Source organism: Eleginops maclovinus, chromosome 4 (assembly GCF_036324505.1).
Source record: "Eleginops maclovinus isolate JMC-PN-2008 ecotype Puerto Natales chromosome 4, JC_Emac_rtc_rv5, whole genome shotgun sequence".
NCBI classification, from domain to species: domain Eukaryota; kingdom Metazoa; phylum Chordata; class Actinopteri; order Perciformes; family Eleginopidae; genus Eleginops; species Eleginops maclovinus.
In genome coordinates, this window is record NC_086352.1 from 8,887,598 (window position 1) to 8,904,582 (window position 16,985).

The 16,985-nt window shown below is 43.2% G+C and overlaps 1 protein-coding gene across 6 annotated transcripts; it reads right to left on the bottom strand.

Moving 5' to 3' along the window:
• Nucleotides 1-553: 553 nt before the first annotated feature.
• On the bottom strand, nt 554-16,571 carry LOC134863563 (retinoblastoma-like protein 2). 6 transcript variants are annotated; one of them, XM_063882131.1, is made up of 12 exons: nt 16,414-16,571; nt 7,150-7,266; nt 6,388-6,491; nt 6,084-6,187; nt 5,781-5,918; nt 5,175-5,339; nt 4,880-5,062; nt 4,247-4,423; nt 3,979-4,050; nt 3,765-3,825; nt 2,992-3,152; nt 554-1,841 (listed from the first exon to the last, which is right to left on the bottom strand). In XM_063882131.1, exons 2-12 carry the CDS (start codon nt 7,221-7,223, stop codon nt 1,611-1,613), a joined length of 1,470 nt encoding a protein of 489 aa, XP_063738201.1. In that variant the 5' UTR covers nt 7,224-7,266; nt 16,414-16,571; the 3' UTR covers nt 554-1,610. The 6 variants fall into 6 exon arrangements, with proteins under 6 accessions (XP_063738201.1, XP_063738203.1, XP_063738202.1 ...); XM_063882133.1 differs by having other exon boundaries at nt 6,842-7,266; nt 16,414-16,555; XM_063882132.1 differs by lacking the exon at nt 16,414-16,571 and adding an exon at nt 15,914-16,084.
• Between the last annotated feature and the right edge of the window lie 414 nt (nt 16,572-16,985).

Below are 16,985 nucleotides of genomic sequence, written 5' to 3' on the forward strand. Positions count from 1 at the left end.
TCTATGGCAACCTCAAGACTTCCTGTTGAGTTTGACTGTCTTTGTGATTACCTCCCAGGCAACATTGTTTGAGAATTAACTTGGTGGCGTGCCAAAGCATGGTTACCGATAAACACTGAAAGGGTTTGTGTGTCGATCACAGGGCGGCCACGGTTACCAACAATGGATGAGCTTGGAGTTTCAGAGGAATTAATAATACTGCAGATTCTTATTTACGGGTCTAATGGGTCTCTGGAAACACAAACTGTATATCATTAGTCCGTACACAGAGCGTTGTATCAAGGTGGAGTGTGAGAAAGGCAACGGAAAATGCTATTTAATTTGCAAATGATAATTTAAATGATGTGAGAGTCCCTCGCTGTTTGCTCATTAGGGAGCAAAGACAGGTTTCCTGGTTGCTTCTCGTTAGCGTTGACACTGAGTATAAACCAGACAATAAAGACTAAAGTGGACATTTAACAGAATCCAGGCTCTGCTTGTTACTGTGTGACAATTTAAGAATAAATATAATGATGAATTCAACAAAACAGTGATAAAGAAACATACAAACATATTGTGGAAATACATTTCTGTTTATTGGTAGTACACTGATTGCTTTTCTAAAGAGTTTTTAATGCATGAAAATATAATAGATTAAGCAGACAAGACATAAACATTATTTGACAAATGAAATGATCAAGACAATTCATTGCCTCCTAATCCTAAATTCTCAGTACATGTGCACTTGAAAACTCAAATGTCTTTTATAGAAACTTGGACTGGCTGACAGTTATGGTTGAACTTATCTTTAAATCAAAAAGATATGCTATATACCATGATCGTTGAATAAAACAGAACATAACATTCATGAAGAATCAAGCCGGTTTAGAATCAAGCATTCAGTCAGGACATAGACTAGGGCTGCACACTAATACACATTTGTATCAAAATTGGACTAGTGCAATATCCAAATGCAGAAAATGCGATATGTGAAAATATCTGACTGAAGTCTCAGCCTACAAACGGCATGCATCTTTGGACATCATATAAAATCCTTATTTGGTAAGAAACCTCTTTAAAAATGATAAGGTGAATAAAGCCTTTATTCTGGAGCTAGGGTTACGGTTAGTGTTAGACAGACACACACTGTTAAGGCCCTGAGTTTAAATACAGCCTGGGACCAGTAGCCATGTGTCATCCCTCTGTCTCCCCCCTTTCAACTCCCTCAAATTTGTATTTTCTAATCCTGTAGCCTTACCGTAGACACTAGAAATGCTTTACATGATGCCCGTCCCCTTTTGAATGGAAAGATAAGTTAGTCCCACAGTTTTAACTACAGTTCGCATTCAGACGCCAAGGAAAGCAAACTAAGTACACTTTGGAGATAGTCCCTTCATACACCTCCACCAGGGAGCAGCGCAGGACAGCCGCACTCTTCTACTTTAGCCACTAAGCTGAGCGTTAAGTGCAAGGACAGAAAGTGCCCGACATAGTGCAGAGAAAAAGAGCAAAAACACTTAGAGCTCACAGCTTTGACCCAAAGGAAGTATTACTATATCCGTAAAGGAAGACAAGTGCTTTTCCTTTATGACGGCATCACAGTGAGACTCAGTGCAGGTGAGGGGGTATAACTATGTAGACGGTTGGTCCCGGTCTCCTCTTGCCACGCGACTATTCGCCACGTTCCTGAGTCGCCTCTGCCAGGCTGACTCGCCATTCACCCGAAGCCTCTGAGCAGGAGGACCATCTTCATCCTCCAATTCTTCCTTGTCTTCCTCTTCTCTGTTTGCAGGGGTCTCTGTGATGGGCGGTGGATTTGGGATGGGGAGACTGGGGTAAGGAGACAGAGGAGGAGTGTCTCCCTGTAGGAGAGAGAAATAGAGCAAAAATAATTATGGATCTCTGTGCAACATGGACTATTATTATATGACACAACTGTACTTTGTTTATTACCGTATTTTCCGGACTATAAGGCGCACTTAAAAGCCTTACATTTTCTCAAAAAACAACAGTGCGTCTTATAATCCAGTGCGCTTTATATATGGATTACGGTAATTCTGGTTGTGCTTACTGACCTCGAAGTGATTTTGTGTGGTACACAGCTCTCACGGCGCTCTGTCAAAATGTTTTAGTACGACTTTGGTAAACTACAAAGCCGCACCGCTTGCAGCATTACGGCTACCGTAGTCAGGAGCGTCGCGGAGTTGTACCAAATGGCACCGGTCAAGAGACACGCTTACGACGCGGACTTCAAACTCGAGGCTATCAGTCACGCAGTAGAACATGGGAATAGAGCAGCTGGGAGAGAATTCAACATTAATGAATCAATGATACGTATTTTACGCGTTATAACTGAACTTATTACTGACTTATCTGACTGTTTTGTTTCTGTTATATAATAATTATAATATGTATCCGTTTTACGGCATGTAGAAAAGGAGTGTGTAGGAGAGCGACATGCGGGGTGGGCGTGTGTGTGCGGAAGAAGTAGTTTTGGGAAAGTGAAGTTGTTGCCAGGTTGGCTGCATTGTCGGCGAAGACAATAAAAAAGGATTACTCCAGCTCCGCTGTTTCCCCCTCCTCTTTCCTCAGAGTGTCACATACCCAGCTGCTCTTCACTACGGTATAGAGCATAACAACGCTGGAGGTAACAACATTTCGCTTAATGCGCCTTATAGTCCGGTGCGCCTTATATATGAAAACATTTCGAAAATAGACCATTAATTGACAGTGCGCCTTATAATCCAGTGCGCCCTATAGTCCGGAAAATACGGTATACACTTTTCTGCTTATTTTATTGAAAATATTCTTCTATTTTTTTTATTTTTAATCAACCCTTTATTGCAGATTTACATTTAATCTTATTAAATGCCTCCTGGGGGTAAATAATAAATATTCTGACCATTTAAAGTGATTAAATGGATAAAGCATATACCAACATTGTATACTTCCATTGATGGGCTTTTCTTTGCCTAGTTTGTCAAATTCAGAGGCATCAAACGGTCCACTTACTCCAGAGGCTGGGTCAAACTGCTCAGCAAAGTGGTGCATCTTCTCGGTGTAGATCTGGTTGTAAAACAGGATCAGATTGCCCCTCTTCTCCTGACTGGGTCCGGGGTAATGTAACGATGGGGAGTCGGGGGTCGGGAAAAGGGCAACAGGGTCTCCGTTATCTGTAGACATTGGTATGAAGAAGAGTCACTGCGGTTAGTCGATGTGTTTAATGGTATTCAATAACTGAGTGCTGTAACGTAGCGGCGGCATCATTCTTGATTTAATATTGAAAGTGTTCAAGTTGCAAAGTCGAAGCATAATCTGATTTCATCGTACGGTGTATATTGTATACAACACAATGTATCATCATTTCCTTTTTCAACTTTACACACCATTTTCTCTCTGGGAAATGAGAGTTTTAACTACATTTTATTACTTACTTTTTCAATATTCATTCAAGATTCAAAGGTTCGAATGTCATACAGTATGCACATAAGCGACAGTGTAGTAATGGCAATGAGAATCTTAAGTCCTGTGCTCCTCCAACAATGCGACATTGATAAGAGATAAAAGAATCAAATAAATAATAGGAATAATAATAATTAAATAAATAAAATAGATAAATAAATGAAATAATGCAAGCAGAAGTCTATATACACGTAAATACAATATATACAAGAACAGAATGTACAGATTAATGTTGTACAGTAAGATGAAATGATGTACTGATTTTTACTTATTTTTCTGAATGCATGACTGAGTATTTTTTCTTTCTACAAAAGATCTCTTACTGTTGTTTCCGGTGAGAAGCATTTCTTCGTCTGTTCCGGAAATCAGCACATCTTTGCAGACCTGGGAAAGCAAAACATGTCTTCATGAGTCATAACACACAACTATCAAAAAAAACAAATGATCCTTATTTTAAGCGACTGATTGAAATGCTTTGCATATGCAAGCTTTTGTTCTTGGTAAAAGATGAATAACAGGAATTATTAGAAAACTTACAATTCTGCTTGCAAGAGGTTGAGACTTGTAGCAATTCATTATGTGTTTGAAGGGCATCTCCACGTTGGTGATCTGTAAGACGCAATCCCTGTAGTTAGTGACTGGTTTTGGTCGGCACAAATATCCAGACGCATTAAAAGTTAAAAATGTCAAACTAGGATAACCTTTTAAACACTTCAGGTCTTGACCTACAGTAAAGATACCCTGTGCATATACACCAGCATGCTAACAAAATCCCCAAATGACCAGAGGATGTTTCAAAGCCCACCTTGGACATGAGGTAGATGGCACACATGAGCAGCTGGTCCAGGTGTCGGTCCACCATGAGCTCGGTGTATTGAACCAGTGAGTGCTCAAAACACGTCCAGATCTTCAGACGCAGCTCCTCAGAAACACGCAGCGTGGAGCACAGCTCGCTCAGACGCTTCCCCATCAACATGTACACCTGAGCCAAAAACACACAGCACATGGTCACGGTTGATAACAATAAAGATTTAGTCAATTGTATTATTTGTGGACGATCCAAGCAGCTCAGATCTGGTCTGCACAATATATTGCATCTAAAAACAACAAAGGAAGCATGTGTTTCTTTATCTCGAGTGCAGCCCGAGCACAGCTGTAGTCTGTCACTATTTCCTTCCTTTACTATAACCGTTTTCCACTCATCATTTCTATAAACGATTGCTGCTTGTTGAAGCTATTTATCGTTTGTATCTAGAACATTTGAGTTAATTGACATAGTTTTCATGCTTTGGTTTTGGTGCTTTATTTATATTTACTGGTAGACAGGTGGAGGAGGGGTTGGGCTCTGGAAAGACACATGTTTTTTTTCCAGGGAAAGAGATGACATAAAGCCATTGTCGACTCCAGGAGAAAGTGGTGTTGTGGGAAGTTTCCTAACCTTGCGAGCGAACAGGTGGAGGGAGTTAGTCCTCTGCAGCCTCTCGGCTGATGGATGCTGCGGGTCAGTGCTGGAAGATGGTTCAGCTCCAAAACTAAACTCCACTGACATATCTTCAGGTCTGGTTCTGTCAGGTTGAACGTCTGTTGTGTTTGAACCTTCAAGCTTTTCAGGAGGCATCACCTGTTGAGTGAATGGAAACATAATTCATAATCATATCACCAGCATCACCTTGGAAGAAACCCGAGTATTACATCTGGAGAAACTCCTGGTGCCAGAGAGTGTTGTTGCCAACCTGTTGGCAGGTGGGCAGACTGCCCTCATTGGCTCTGATGGCTTCCCACAGCGGTGAGTCGCTGGTCCAGGCCAAACACTCCAGAACTTTCTCCTCTGATTGGGCGAGGTGTTTGACCACAGCGCGGGGCAGGCACTTCTCAGCCCGCAGAACCAGTTCGATCACCTGTCACGATATAGACAAACCAAAATGTAGTGTAAAGATTACTGGTATTGATCTTACACCGGCTCAATACATACCATTTTCTGGTCTTTATATGCAGTTTAGTTTGTGGTTTATTGAAGTATTTGTACCATTCTTTCCCCAATTCTCCATTTTCTTTCATCTATGCCCCCATATGTATTTCACTGTGCAGCTAATGACTGCCACCCAGTGTTCAGTAAAATACTGCACGATATATCTGAAAATATATATCTTGCAAACAATAAACATGAAGGGCTCCTACATGGGCGGTGGATGTATTCTCAAAGTATTTCAGTTTGCTTTGTTTGATGAGATGAGACAATGGAAAAAAAAATACAGTTATTAAATATCATGCTTTTGTTTTTACATGCAAAGGCAGGAAACACCCACTGTGAGCAGCATGAATCAAGCTTGGAAACACACCTTGATGAAGTGGTAGGGTGCCAGTGTTAAGACCTGAAGGAGCAGAGGGAATTCATATGGTAGACTTTTTGAGGAGATGGTAATCTCCAGGCAACAGGCCACCAGAGAGCGCTGAAACAGATCAAGCTCCAGGAACACCTGCAACACACACATCACAAGTGATTCAGTTTAAGACAAATGATCGGTTAAATATCCTTTTGGTTTTAAAGGCCATACACATGTAGTAAGGCTGTTAATGCAGTGGCCCTAGTGTGCGGTCAGAAAGCAGTTCCTCTTGTGGCCACAGGAGGGCGGTGCACTCACAGAGGTGTGTCTGAGGCCCAGCCTCCCTTTCTCCTGACTGAGGATGTTCTCCAGGATCCTGTAATACCAAATCGATGCTGCATAGCAGAACTTCACTGCTCCATCTGTGAACAACACCACAAGATCATATCAGACGATCAGTGGCAACAATACATATCCAAAAAGTAACCGAAGCTTGCAAATACCTGTAGTTGGGTAGAAAATACAATAACAAATCTACCCCCATATAGAATGAGAGCTTTCATTCTACATGTGTAACATTTACTATCCTAATATTTTAGGATCCTTAAATATGTTATATTACGGTTGTCGTCGTTTCCTGCCGTCTCCCTGTAGTGCTGCAGAAAAGTTTGCAGCATGAATCTCAGTCTGGTGTCAATCGCCTGGGTTGGATCTCTGGGGCAGGCCCTGAGCCAGAGAAACCATAGCAGTTAGAGAAGTAGTATGGTTCATTACACCTACATTTCATTTAGCTGACAGTGGTTGAATAAAGGGGAGTTGTTAGGAAAACATCTAAAAAGTAAATGAAAGGCCACAGAAGGTTTTTACAAGCCCCTTCCTACAATTGCCAATAATTGTAAGGGTGTAAAGAAGCCTTAACTTAAACAGTCCTTTATCTCAATGCAAACCAGCAGGCTGATATACCATCACATGACATGGAATACCGTGAGTAGCACTTGTTATATTAAGGGTTAATGTGTAAACTTAACATGATAGTAGGAGAATTGAAGCTGAGTTGAGTCAGGAGGGCTAGTTACATTTATTCACTCCTCAGATGCATCCAATCAGCTGATTACGGGTGTCCACTCTTAACCAATTATATTTTACCACGATCTCCAACAGCCAATCATCACACTGCAGTCGACATTTACATCTGTTCTCCTCTCTCCGGCCGTCGGTCATTTCAGGCGTAGATACATGCTTTCTGTCTGTGACACTGAGGGGTTATTTAAGATCGTTTGAGGTGGTATCAGTCGTAGTGTTTGTTTGGTTAGAAACCTCTCTCTGTATTTTAACCACAGTTTACATTGTTATTCGGAGATTCTATGAAAACAAAAAGTCAAACCTGAACTCTTCGATCAGTCGGTCACTCGGGCCAATCATCGATCGCCCCTGGTTACCCTGAGGCCTGTTTGCCATGGTGACCTTCACACTCTCACAGGACGAGAATCAGAGCAGGAAGCTGAAGGACATTAAAAACACTACGATTAGGAAACATAAAAACTACCAGTGAAGTACGATCAGATTGAGCACCTCAAGTCTGTCTACGTAGTCTTAAGAGTAGGCAAGTTTAATCATGTAACACATTTGAACGACAAAGGCAATTTAAAGTGCTTTACATACAAACTTTTGAGGCATTAGAAACTAAGAGCTAATATAAATAAATCAAAACAAGCTTAAAAAGAATACAACGAAATCATGAAGAAGATTGATTGTTTTTGCATTTCAAGAAAATAATGTTGAGAAAAAAAGCATTCAAAATTCTAAATCAATAATTGTTGTATCCTCTTTGTTTGCCCTATAATGCTCCTCTGTGTGTCGTGTTTATTTTAGTTTCCTAGCTTGTTCAGTCATTGTAGTTTTAAAAGAGGCTAGGCAAAAGGTTTCACCGTACAACGCCAAAACCACAAAGACACGTGAAGTCAAACAGCGCGTTCTAAAGCCAGCAAATCCGCCTACAAGCAACTCTTCATTTCACTAATTCAGACATCATTACGTTTCATTTAGCTGATGCATTTATCCAAAGAGACTTACAACAAGTGCGAAAAACATGGAAAATCAAACTCAGAACAACAAGGAAAGTGCAGACCTATTCACTTCAAGCAACTCATTCCATTGTAAGTGAATGAATACAACCTTGTAATGGTTGTTTCCCCCCCTTTAACAAAGTCCGTGGCCCGTCCAATGAATAGTTATATCACAGAACTTCCTGTGAGCAACTTTTACACGTGTATAAATAATATTTCCAAGATTTCAGAGGTGTGGGTATTCTGCCCCCGTTATAAGTGACTTTACAACTCAGCAGATAGCTAAACAGGTCTGAATACTGAATAAAAGTCGGAACCAAAGATGTGCAGTCTCCAGTGTTTTACTTCCATCCAGCAATCAGATTTACTTTGTGAAACTGTAATACAAGAAATACAATTCTAAATATATGTCTTAAACATGTACAAAATACAAACTTCGATGTATAAATCTAGCATGTAGCTGCTAACTGAGAAGATGAATGTACAGTAGCTAACCTGTCAAGGCATTTACATGAAGCTAAAGTAAATATTTCCTAAAACGTTTTTCTATTAACCATCTAACTAACACAAAGTACATTATTACTTACAGATGATGGTTTCTTGGACATTCAGAACACAAAGCAGAGTAAAATGTCTTCCTTTCACGACGTGTGGTTTTCTCCAACTAATCTGAACTCAAAATGGCGGAACCATGACAACCCTGGGCAGAACACATCTCTTGAATGGCCACTAGATGGCGCTGTTTACACAGACAAAGATAGGGCTACTAGCTCAGACATGACCCTCCCCGTCTGGTATTACTAAATACCACTACTAATAACTCATAATCAAACACATTATGCATAACTGAACACTCCAATTTACTGCTCAGTTTAATGACTTCAGAGATGGGCCTCAAGAAAGTCCTGATGTTTCCATGTTTAAGCGATCTGGAGGGAGGTCAGCCATCTTCTGCTCAGTGGCCTTCCCTCGAAGCTTCTGGCAGGTGATGCATTTGCGGATGACCTTGTTGATGCACCTTTTTGTGCCGATGATCCAGTACCCGGCACTCCTGATCGAACCTTCCGTGAACATACGGCCCTGATGTTTGACACGTTCGTGGAAGTGTCTCACAAGCAAGACGGCGACATGACTTTTCCCTGGTATGATGATAGGGTGCCTTTCATCGTTCTCCATGAGAGCATGGGTAAGTCTACCGCCTACTCTCAAGAGGCCCTCAGAGTCTAGTGTTGGGTCCAGCTTCCTCAACGCACTTGCACGAGGAACTTCTTTCCCTGAAGATAGGCACTGAATCTCATCTTCGTAGACGTCTTCTTGCACTGCTTTAACAACAACCTTTCTAGCCTTGGCAAGGTTTTCCTGAGGCCTTGTGCAGTGGTGCCAGCCGCGGCACTCATTCCGTTGATCGGCTGGAACTGTGCAAGTATCCACAATGTGAATGAGAAGCCCAATGACGCGAGTGAGAGACCTCCACTTTGAAAACCTTTCAAAGCGGCTTGAGGTGAGATGAGATTCTTGTGTCTGCGTCCTTAAGACTGTGCAGTCGGAGCGCACTTCTGTATCTGAATGGGGTTCAATTAAGTCAAAAGTCTCCAAGAATGTGGGAGCCTGTCCTTTGGGCTGCATAAGGAAAGCAGGACCGGTGATCCATGTGGAATGTTTCAATTCTGACACATGCATCGATCTTGTTCCATGGTCAGCGGGATTGTGATTGGTTTGAACGTAATGCCACTGCTCCGGCTTGGTTGACCTCCTAATCCTCTGTACACGATTACTGACGTACACATAGAAGCGTCTCTTCTGGTTGTGTATGTACCCCAGTACTACTTTGCTGTCAGAATAGAACTCAGTGGCTTGTAGGGTGACATCCATTTCACTGACGATGAACTCTGCTATCTCAACTGCCAAGACTGCTGCTCCTAACTCCAGTCGTGGGATTGTATGAGCGGCAATCGGAGCGAGCTTCGCTTTGCCTAAAACGAAGCTGATGTGGCATGTGCAACTAGAGTCCAAAACCTTCAGGTAGGCCACTGCTGCTATAGCTATAGTGGAGGCATCGGAAAAGACATGAAGCTCGAGTCTTTGTGCTGAGGCAAGTGAAGCTGGGCAGTATGTCCGAGGTATCTTGAACTCCACAACACCTTGCAGAGAGCTTTTCCATGAAGTCCACTCCGCCTCTCTTTCTGCAGGTAAGGCAGCGTCCCAATCGGTAGAGTCTGCGGTCAGTTCACGAAGCAGACACTTGCCTTGCAGAGTGACTGGAGCAAGAATGCCAAGTGGGTCGAATATACTGTTCACAGTTGACAACACGCCTCTGCGTGTATAGGGCTTGTCTTCCATGGATATGCTGTAAGTAATGACGTCATTCGTGAGGTCCCAACTCAGTCCTAGACTTCTCTGGATCGTGGGGGTGTCTGCCTCTAGATCCAGGTCTTTTAAGTTCTTTGCGTGATCTGTGGCAGGAAAGGCATTCATCACTGCCTGGTTGTTTGATGCAACTTTGTGCAACCTTAAGTTGAAGTTTGCAAGCATTCCTTGTGTCCTTTTCAACAGATCCACGGCTTCAGCTACCGTCGGTAGCGACTTTAGGCCATCGTCGACGTAAAAGTTGCGGTCGACAAAACCTCTGGCATCCATCCCAAACTCCGCCGCACCATCTTGGGCTGCTCGATGGAGTCCATAGATTGCGACAGCAGGTGACGGACTGTTCCCGAACACGTGGACTCGCATCCTGTATTCCACCATGGGCTTGGACAAGTCGTTGTCTGCATGCCAGAGAAATCTGAGGAAGTTGCGATGGTCTTCTCTGACGAGAAAGCTATGAAACATCTGTTCCACGTCGGCTGTAATCGCAACTGCTTCCTGTCTGAAGCGTATTAGCACACCTAGTAGGCTGTTGTTCAGGTCAGGCCCGGTAAGAAATGTTTGGTTCAATGAAACACCTCTGTATTGGGCGCTGGAATCAAAAACAACGCGTATTTGGCCTGGTTTACGAGGGTGGTACCAAACATAGGCAAGTACCACACCTCCTCGTTTTCCTTTACAGGCGGAGCCAGTTCTGCATGGCATCGGTCAAAAACTCCCTGCATGAATGAGATGAAGTGCTCGCGCATCTGTGGCTTTCTTTCCAGGGTCCGACTTAGAGACTTGAAGCGTGTCATTGCCTGCTCTCTGTTGTTGGGAAGCCGCTGGCGAGATGGGCGAAATGGGAGAGGTGCTGACAAACTGTTTGAGCTGTCGACGAACATCTCTCTGTCCATTAGCTCTAAGAACATTCTGTCTTCTATGGAAAGCGCAAGTCCGTCATCACTTTGTGTCCGCTGGAAGATGTCATTGCCAAACTCGTGCTCTGTGCTTGAATTTTCAAAGTGTCTGTGTGTGCTTTGAAGTGAGACAGTATGGGGCTTAGCGCTAATCTTCTCAGTGACTTGTATTTGATTTGGGCATGGCATGCAGAGACTTGGACGTCCATTCATGAGATTGCTCGTTCGAAAGGTACTGATGGTTGCAGGCTTATGCGCAGAACCCAGGCAGATGTCTCCAACTATCACCCAGCCGAAGTCAAGGCGTTGGGCATAAGGAGCGTTGTTGGGGCCGTTGCGCTGCTCTCGAACCTTGTGAGCACAGAGGACGTCTCTTCCTAACAGCAAAAGAATCTTGGCCTCAGGGTCAACAGCTGGAAGGTCACGTTCTAATGACTTCAGGTGAGGAAAGAAGCTGGCGGCCTCAGGAGAGGGTATCTCAGAACGATCATCAGGTATGTAATTGCATTCTATGAGTGTTGGAAGAGGAACCTGTGTCTTGCCGTCTAGTGACTGCGCTTGAAATCCTGTGGCACGTCTTCCAACTGTCTCAGTTACACCAGCGCAGGTGCGGAGTGTGTAGGGGTGTCCTTCACCTTTCACTTTGAAGTGGTCGAAAAACTCACTCTTTGCAAGGGACCGATTACTTTGTTCGTCTAGAACAACATACGTCTTGATGCCATGTTCTGGTTGGCCAGGAGGGTATACTTTAATTAAACAGATCTTTGAGCAAGACCTCGGGCCTACTCCTGCACCACATATTTCTGTGCACTTTGCTACGACTTCAGAGGTGGGTTGAGCGTCTTGCTCCCCGCCATGCTCGCCTGAAGGGGTCTCCTGCCGCCAGAGAGGTGGTCCTGGGTGGAGCACAGTTGCATGCCTGTCGCTCTCGCATTCATTACATTTGACTACGGCCTTGCAGTCTTTAGCTAGGTGCGTAGTAGAGGAGCAACAGCGATAGCAGACCCCGTTGTCTTTGAGGAAGGTCTTTCTCTCCTGCAGAGGCTTTGCCCTGAATCCTCGACATCGTGACAGTGGGTGAGGCTTGTTCTTGTGTAGGAGACACTGTTTGTTCACGTCAGCAGGAGGGTCGGAAGGACCTACAGTGGACGGATAATCAGCTGCTGAGGCGACTCCAGTCTTGTGAGCTGAAACAGTAAACTTTCTGGGTGGTGGTTTCTTCCAGACAGCGTCAGATTTGATCTGGCCTGTGCCAACACTGAAGTTGAAGCTGGGGGTCGTTTCGTGTTTGAACTTCTGTGCACACAAAGTTCGTGAAAAATGAAAAAGGTGGAAATGAAACTTGGTGATTTCTTTTATATTGTGAGCCTTGATTGATCCATCTTTCTTGTAAGTGAGGTGGCAATTTTTCGACGATAGGATTGACGCCTCTTGACGTATCTAAGTAAGAGAGGCCTGTCAAGTATCCTTCTAATTTAGCTGAGAGGACTTCTCGCAGTAAATCTCCCAGTTCACGTAGTTTTAGGGGATCTTGCTTTGTAATTTTTGGAAATGATTCTATCCTGTCAAGGAGAGCCTTTTCGATGACTTCAGGAGCACCGTATACTTCTTCTAGACGTTCCCAGGACATCTTCAATCCCGAATCTGGATATTTGATGTGTACAGCCCTCAACCTCTTCACATATTCAGAGGAAGTGGGGCCGAGCCACCTGATTAACAGGTCAAGCTCTTCGCTCGCCGCTAGAAACAGTCCTTGCTTTGCATTATCAAAGGAGGATTTCCACGCCCAGTAATTCTCTGGGCGATCGTCAAACTTTGTGAGACCACCATGAACGAGATCACGCCGTGCAAGAAATCTGGCTATGTCGCTCATGGCCTCTTCTCCATTGAAGGACGGTTGTGGGATGGTGTAGGCTGAGCGTTGTGGCAGAGGCGTAAACCCAGATGGGCTATTTAGCAGTGGGCTATGCTCGTTTTTCACGTGCGCTAAAGACTGATTTATGTTGGCAGGCTGCTGCCTTGTACCATCAGAGGGTGAGTATGGTAAGTGCTGACGTGAAGGCTGGTGTGGGTTGACTGGCTGCTGCCTTGCAGCATCGGACGGGAAGAACAGTTTGTTCTGAGGTGGGATGTAATAAGGTACGTTTGTGTTGGCATCAACGTGTATAGGCAGTTCAGGGCAATCTAAATAATCTCCTCTCTCTGTTGGGGGTGGAGGTGTTGGAGGTGATGGATGAGAATGGCGTTCAACAAACTCTCTAGTACGCTGTGCTGGGTCTGTGTCTGGGGCTAAACTCTGTTTTTCACTCAGAACGCCTTCATGGATAGACTCAGCAGCCTCTTCATACACTCTGGCTTCAGCCATAGCAGCTGCTGCTTCTTTTTCATGATTTAAAGCAGTTAGAGTGCCCTCCATACGTGCTTTCTCCATATTCATTTCCATTTCTCTCTGGGCAAAGCGTGCACGCGTACGCTCTGACTCTGCTCTAGCTCTTGCCTTGGCCGCCGCCATGTTGACTGATGAATTACTTGACCTAACTGAACGTGATCCTACTGGTTTTGTTTCAGTGTTCTTTTGCGTTTCCATTACTGTGTGATTGTGTAGATCTTACTTGATGATGAGAAGAAAGTAGCTGTAGTTTTCTTTTTCACCGTAGCAAGGTCGTCTGAGTGTCCACAGGTGGTCCGTCTTTTCACTATTGTGCCCCCGTTATAAGTGACTTTACAACTCAGCAGATAGCTAAACAGGTCTGAATACTGAATAAAAGTCGGTACCAAAGATGTGCAGTCTCCAGTGTTTTACTTCCATCCAGCAATCAGATTTACTTATATGTAATATATGTAATACAAGAAATACAATTCTAAATATATGTCTTAAACATGTACAAAATACAAACTTCGATGTATAAATCTAGCATGTAGCTGCTAACTGAGAAGATGAATGTACAGTAGCTAACCTGTCAAGGCATTTACATGAAGCTAAAGTAAATATTTCCTAAAACGTTTTTCTATTAACCATCTAACTAACATAAAGTACATTATTACTTACAGATGATGGTTTCTTAAAATGTCTTCCTTTCACGACGTGTGGTTTTCTCCAACTAATCTGAACTCAAAATGGCGGAACGATGACAACCCTGGGCAGAACACATCTCTTGAATGGCCACTAGATGGCGCTGTTTACACAGACAAAGATAGGGCTACTAGCTCAGACATGACAGTGGGTGTTTGGATTTATTCAACTTTGACTAGAGCTGTTTCTACCTGCTTCCAGTGTGCATGCTAAGCTTATCCAATCCCCTGCGTTATGTTTATCATACAGCCATGAGATAAATCTTATCAACATTTTACTGCGTCTCAGATAGGCTTCTTAGACACGGAGTACTGCTCCGTCCTCGCGAGGTACTTTAATGTGAAATCAAAATGTATTATAAAGTGTGTGTGATTATGGTGACTGTGACCGGCGTGTTGAGAGTGTAACCGGAAGATTTCAGACAGAAGTCGTGGCTTAAGATCATTTTACGCTAAACTGATGGTTTTGTTCTCAGTCAGCTTTTGTCTGAGGCTGAAATATGTGAAAAATGATCTCCATCACCTCCCCTCGGCTTGTTTCCGGGTCAAACCTACATGGTTGCAGGCCTGTTGGTACTTTTGGTTTGAATTTAATAAGAAAAGGTCTTCCAATGTACGTCCCACATTCAACTTCGTATCTGTTCCCTCTGTGTCAATGGAGAGTCTGTTTCACTCCCACGTGTGCTGGTTATCATTCAGAATCACACAGACTTCCGTGTACAGCCATGTAGAGATGCGTGTGTTTAGTGTGTGGCCTTTTTAAATGTACAAAACTGGTGGGGCACGAACAACTTAGATACTTCTATACAGGCTTTTTTTAACGTCAACAAATAGCTGTAGGCTATCCATGGTTCCGAGGCAACAGCTATCTGATCGTCACATACAGAGAGAGATGTAGAGAGAGAGAGATCAATTCAATACTGGCTGCATCTAAAAGAAAGTGACCCCCACTCCTACCATCACAAAGCCCTGAAATATCAAGAAAAAGAGTCACCTCTAACAGCTGGACCAGTCTGAGACCACAACTCAACCAAATTATAGCAAAACGCCAAAACAACGGCGTCACATATTGAAACACTAAATCCCTTACACAAAGTAAAACGCGATGCTATCCGGCCCTAAAAAGACAGGACACTGTGGCAACCTATTTAACCAGAGTGACTGATGTTAAACACTGAGGTTAACACACCTCTGGGCCATAGAAACAGGCAGGTATAAGGAAACATGGCTGCCAAAAGACTTGTTTTGATTCCCTTTAAAAAAAGAAGCTTCTTCATCAAAGTTCCCTTCAAGTATCGCAGCTGCTTCAAAGGAGTACCCAGTGTCCGGCCTGTCTGCAGAGTATTCAGTGTGGAGGCCTCAAACACTTTCTCTCTGAAGGAGCATTAACGTCTTCAGAGCTGCAGGTTAACGGACTAAAAAAAAACGTTCACCTAATTCACTTTAATCTCGAGCAACAATAACTTCTGTTTCTCAAATCCGGAGAGTAAGCCACATGTAATTATGTCACGTTATATCTGTCAAATAACATGACTTCCTACAGAAGTGTCACCAGCTACTCCAGAGAGAGCCTCCAGGCTGTTAATGCAAGTCCCTCGATTCACAAACACATTTTTGTTTATCCTCACTTGGCAATAGATGGGTTAATTTGCCATTACAAAAGAGACTGCCAGTGCCAAGAGTCCTGATAAAAACCCCACAGGAAACACATGTTGCATGCAGAAAACCGGACTGAAATAAACCTTACCTTGGCAGACATTAGCATCTTCCTCAAACTGTCTTTTGTCTGATGTAATATGTATCTTTTCCATGCAATACATGGGAATAACGTGTCCATAAAATAGCACCTAACACCATGATTGTGTTCTGTGTTTTATTTTTCACTAGAAAACACGAGAAAAGTGTAAGCAAGCGGGTTACACCCATTTCCTGCAGTGACAGAAGTTTCACCATAAGCCTGACTTTCACTTTCTGACACGTGATAGACATTTAAATGCTGCTTCAGTTAAGTACATTTTTATTATTAATACAGCACTATTGTTAGGGCAGGGCCTGACTGCATTAGAGCCATTTAAGAGTCAATTATTAACCTCCAGTCAGTCTGTGCTGCAGCTCTTAGTTATTACTCATGCAGAAGAACAGGGTGACAGTTATCAGCTGACTTCACCTGCAGTAAGTCATTTAATTTGAACGTTTGACTTTAGTACGATAAAAAATTAAATCATAAAGAGTTTCAAAGTCACTTACCAGTGTTGGTCACTCTGGGTCGTTATGGTTTAAAAAGCCACACTGGGTCCTGTGATCTGAGCTCTGTGTGTTTGTAATGTGTGTGTCCGATTGCAGCAGTGCTCAGTGACTACATGCTGCTCTGCCACACAGCCACAGTGAGGAAGTTCACATTATTGGTCCTTCAGACAAGCCCCGACTTGTCTCTGGAGTTGCTATGGGAAGCGGGAACAGCTGTAGAAATAACCTGAGCGCCATCAAGAGGAAGAGCAGAGAGGAAAACCTGAGAACTCTTTACTGTAATAAAGATGTTTATCTGTTCACGGCAGATCAAAACAACTATACACATGTGGTGAGGAGAACTTTGGAAAAGTTTTCTTTGAATTACTGGATTTATAACTTTATGTTTTGTGCAAACAAATACATATTTCTAGATGGATTCTGGATAAGGTGTATTAGGACGCATGCACTACTTCTTCACTAAATGCTGCATTACAACAGTTGAAATTAGCACTGGGATATCCTACCTTTTCTGCTACTTGCACTCAAAATTGATGCTATATTAGCAGCTGTTTCCTGAGTTGTAAATTATT

Coding starts and splice junctions, on each gene's coding strand:
- LOC134863563 (XM_063882131.1), bottom strand. CDS start 7,223: ATGGCAAACAGGCCTCAGGGTAACCAGGGGCGATCGATGATTGGCCCG. Junction 4,424..4,879: donor TCCACCTGTTCGCTCGCAAG/GTTAGGAAACTT, acceptor TTTTTGGCTCAG/GTGTACATGTTGATGGGGAA. Junction 4,051..4,246: donor CCATCTACCTCATGTCCAAG/GTGGGCTTTGAA, acceptor TGCGTCTTACAG/ATCACCAACGTGGAGATGCC.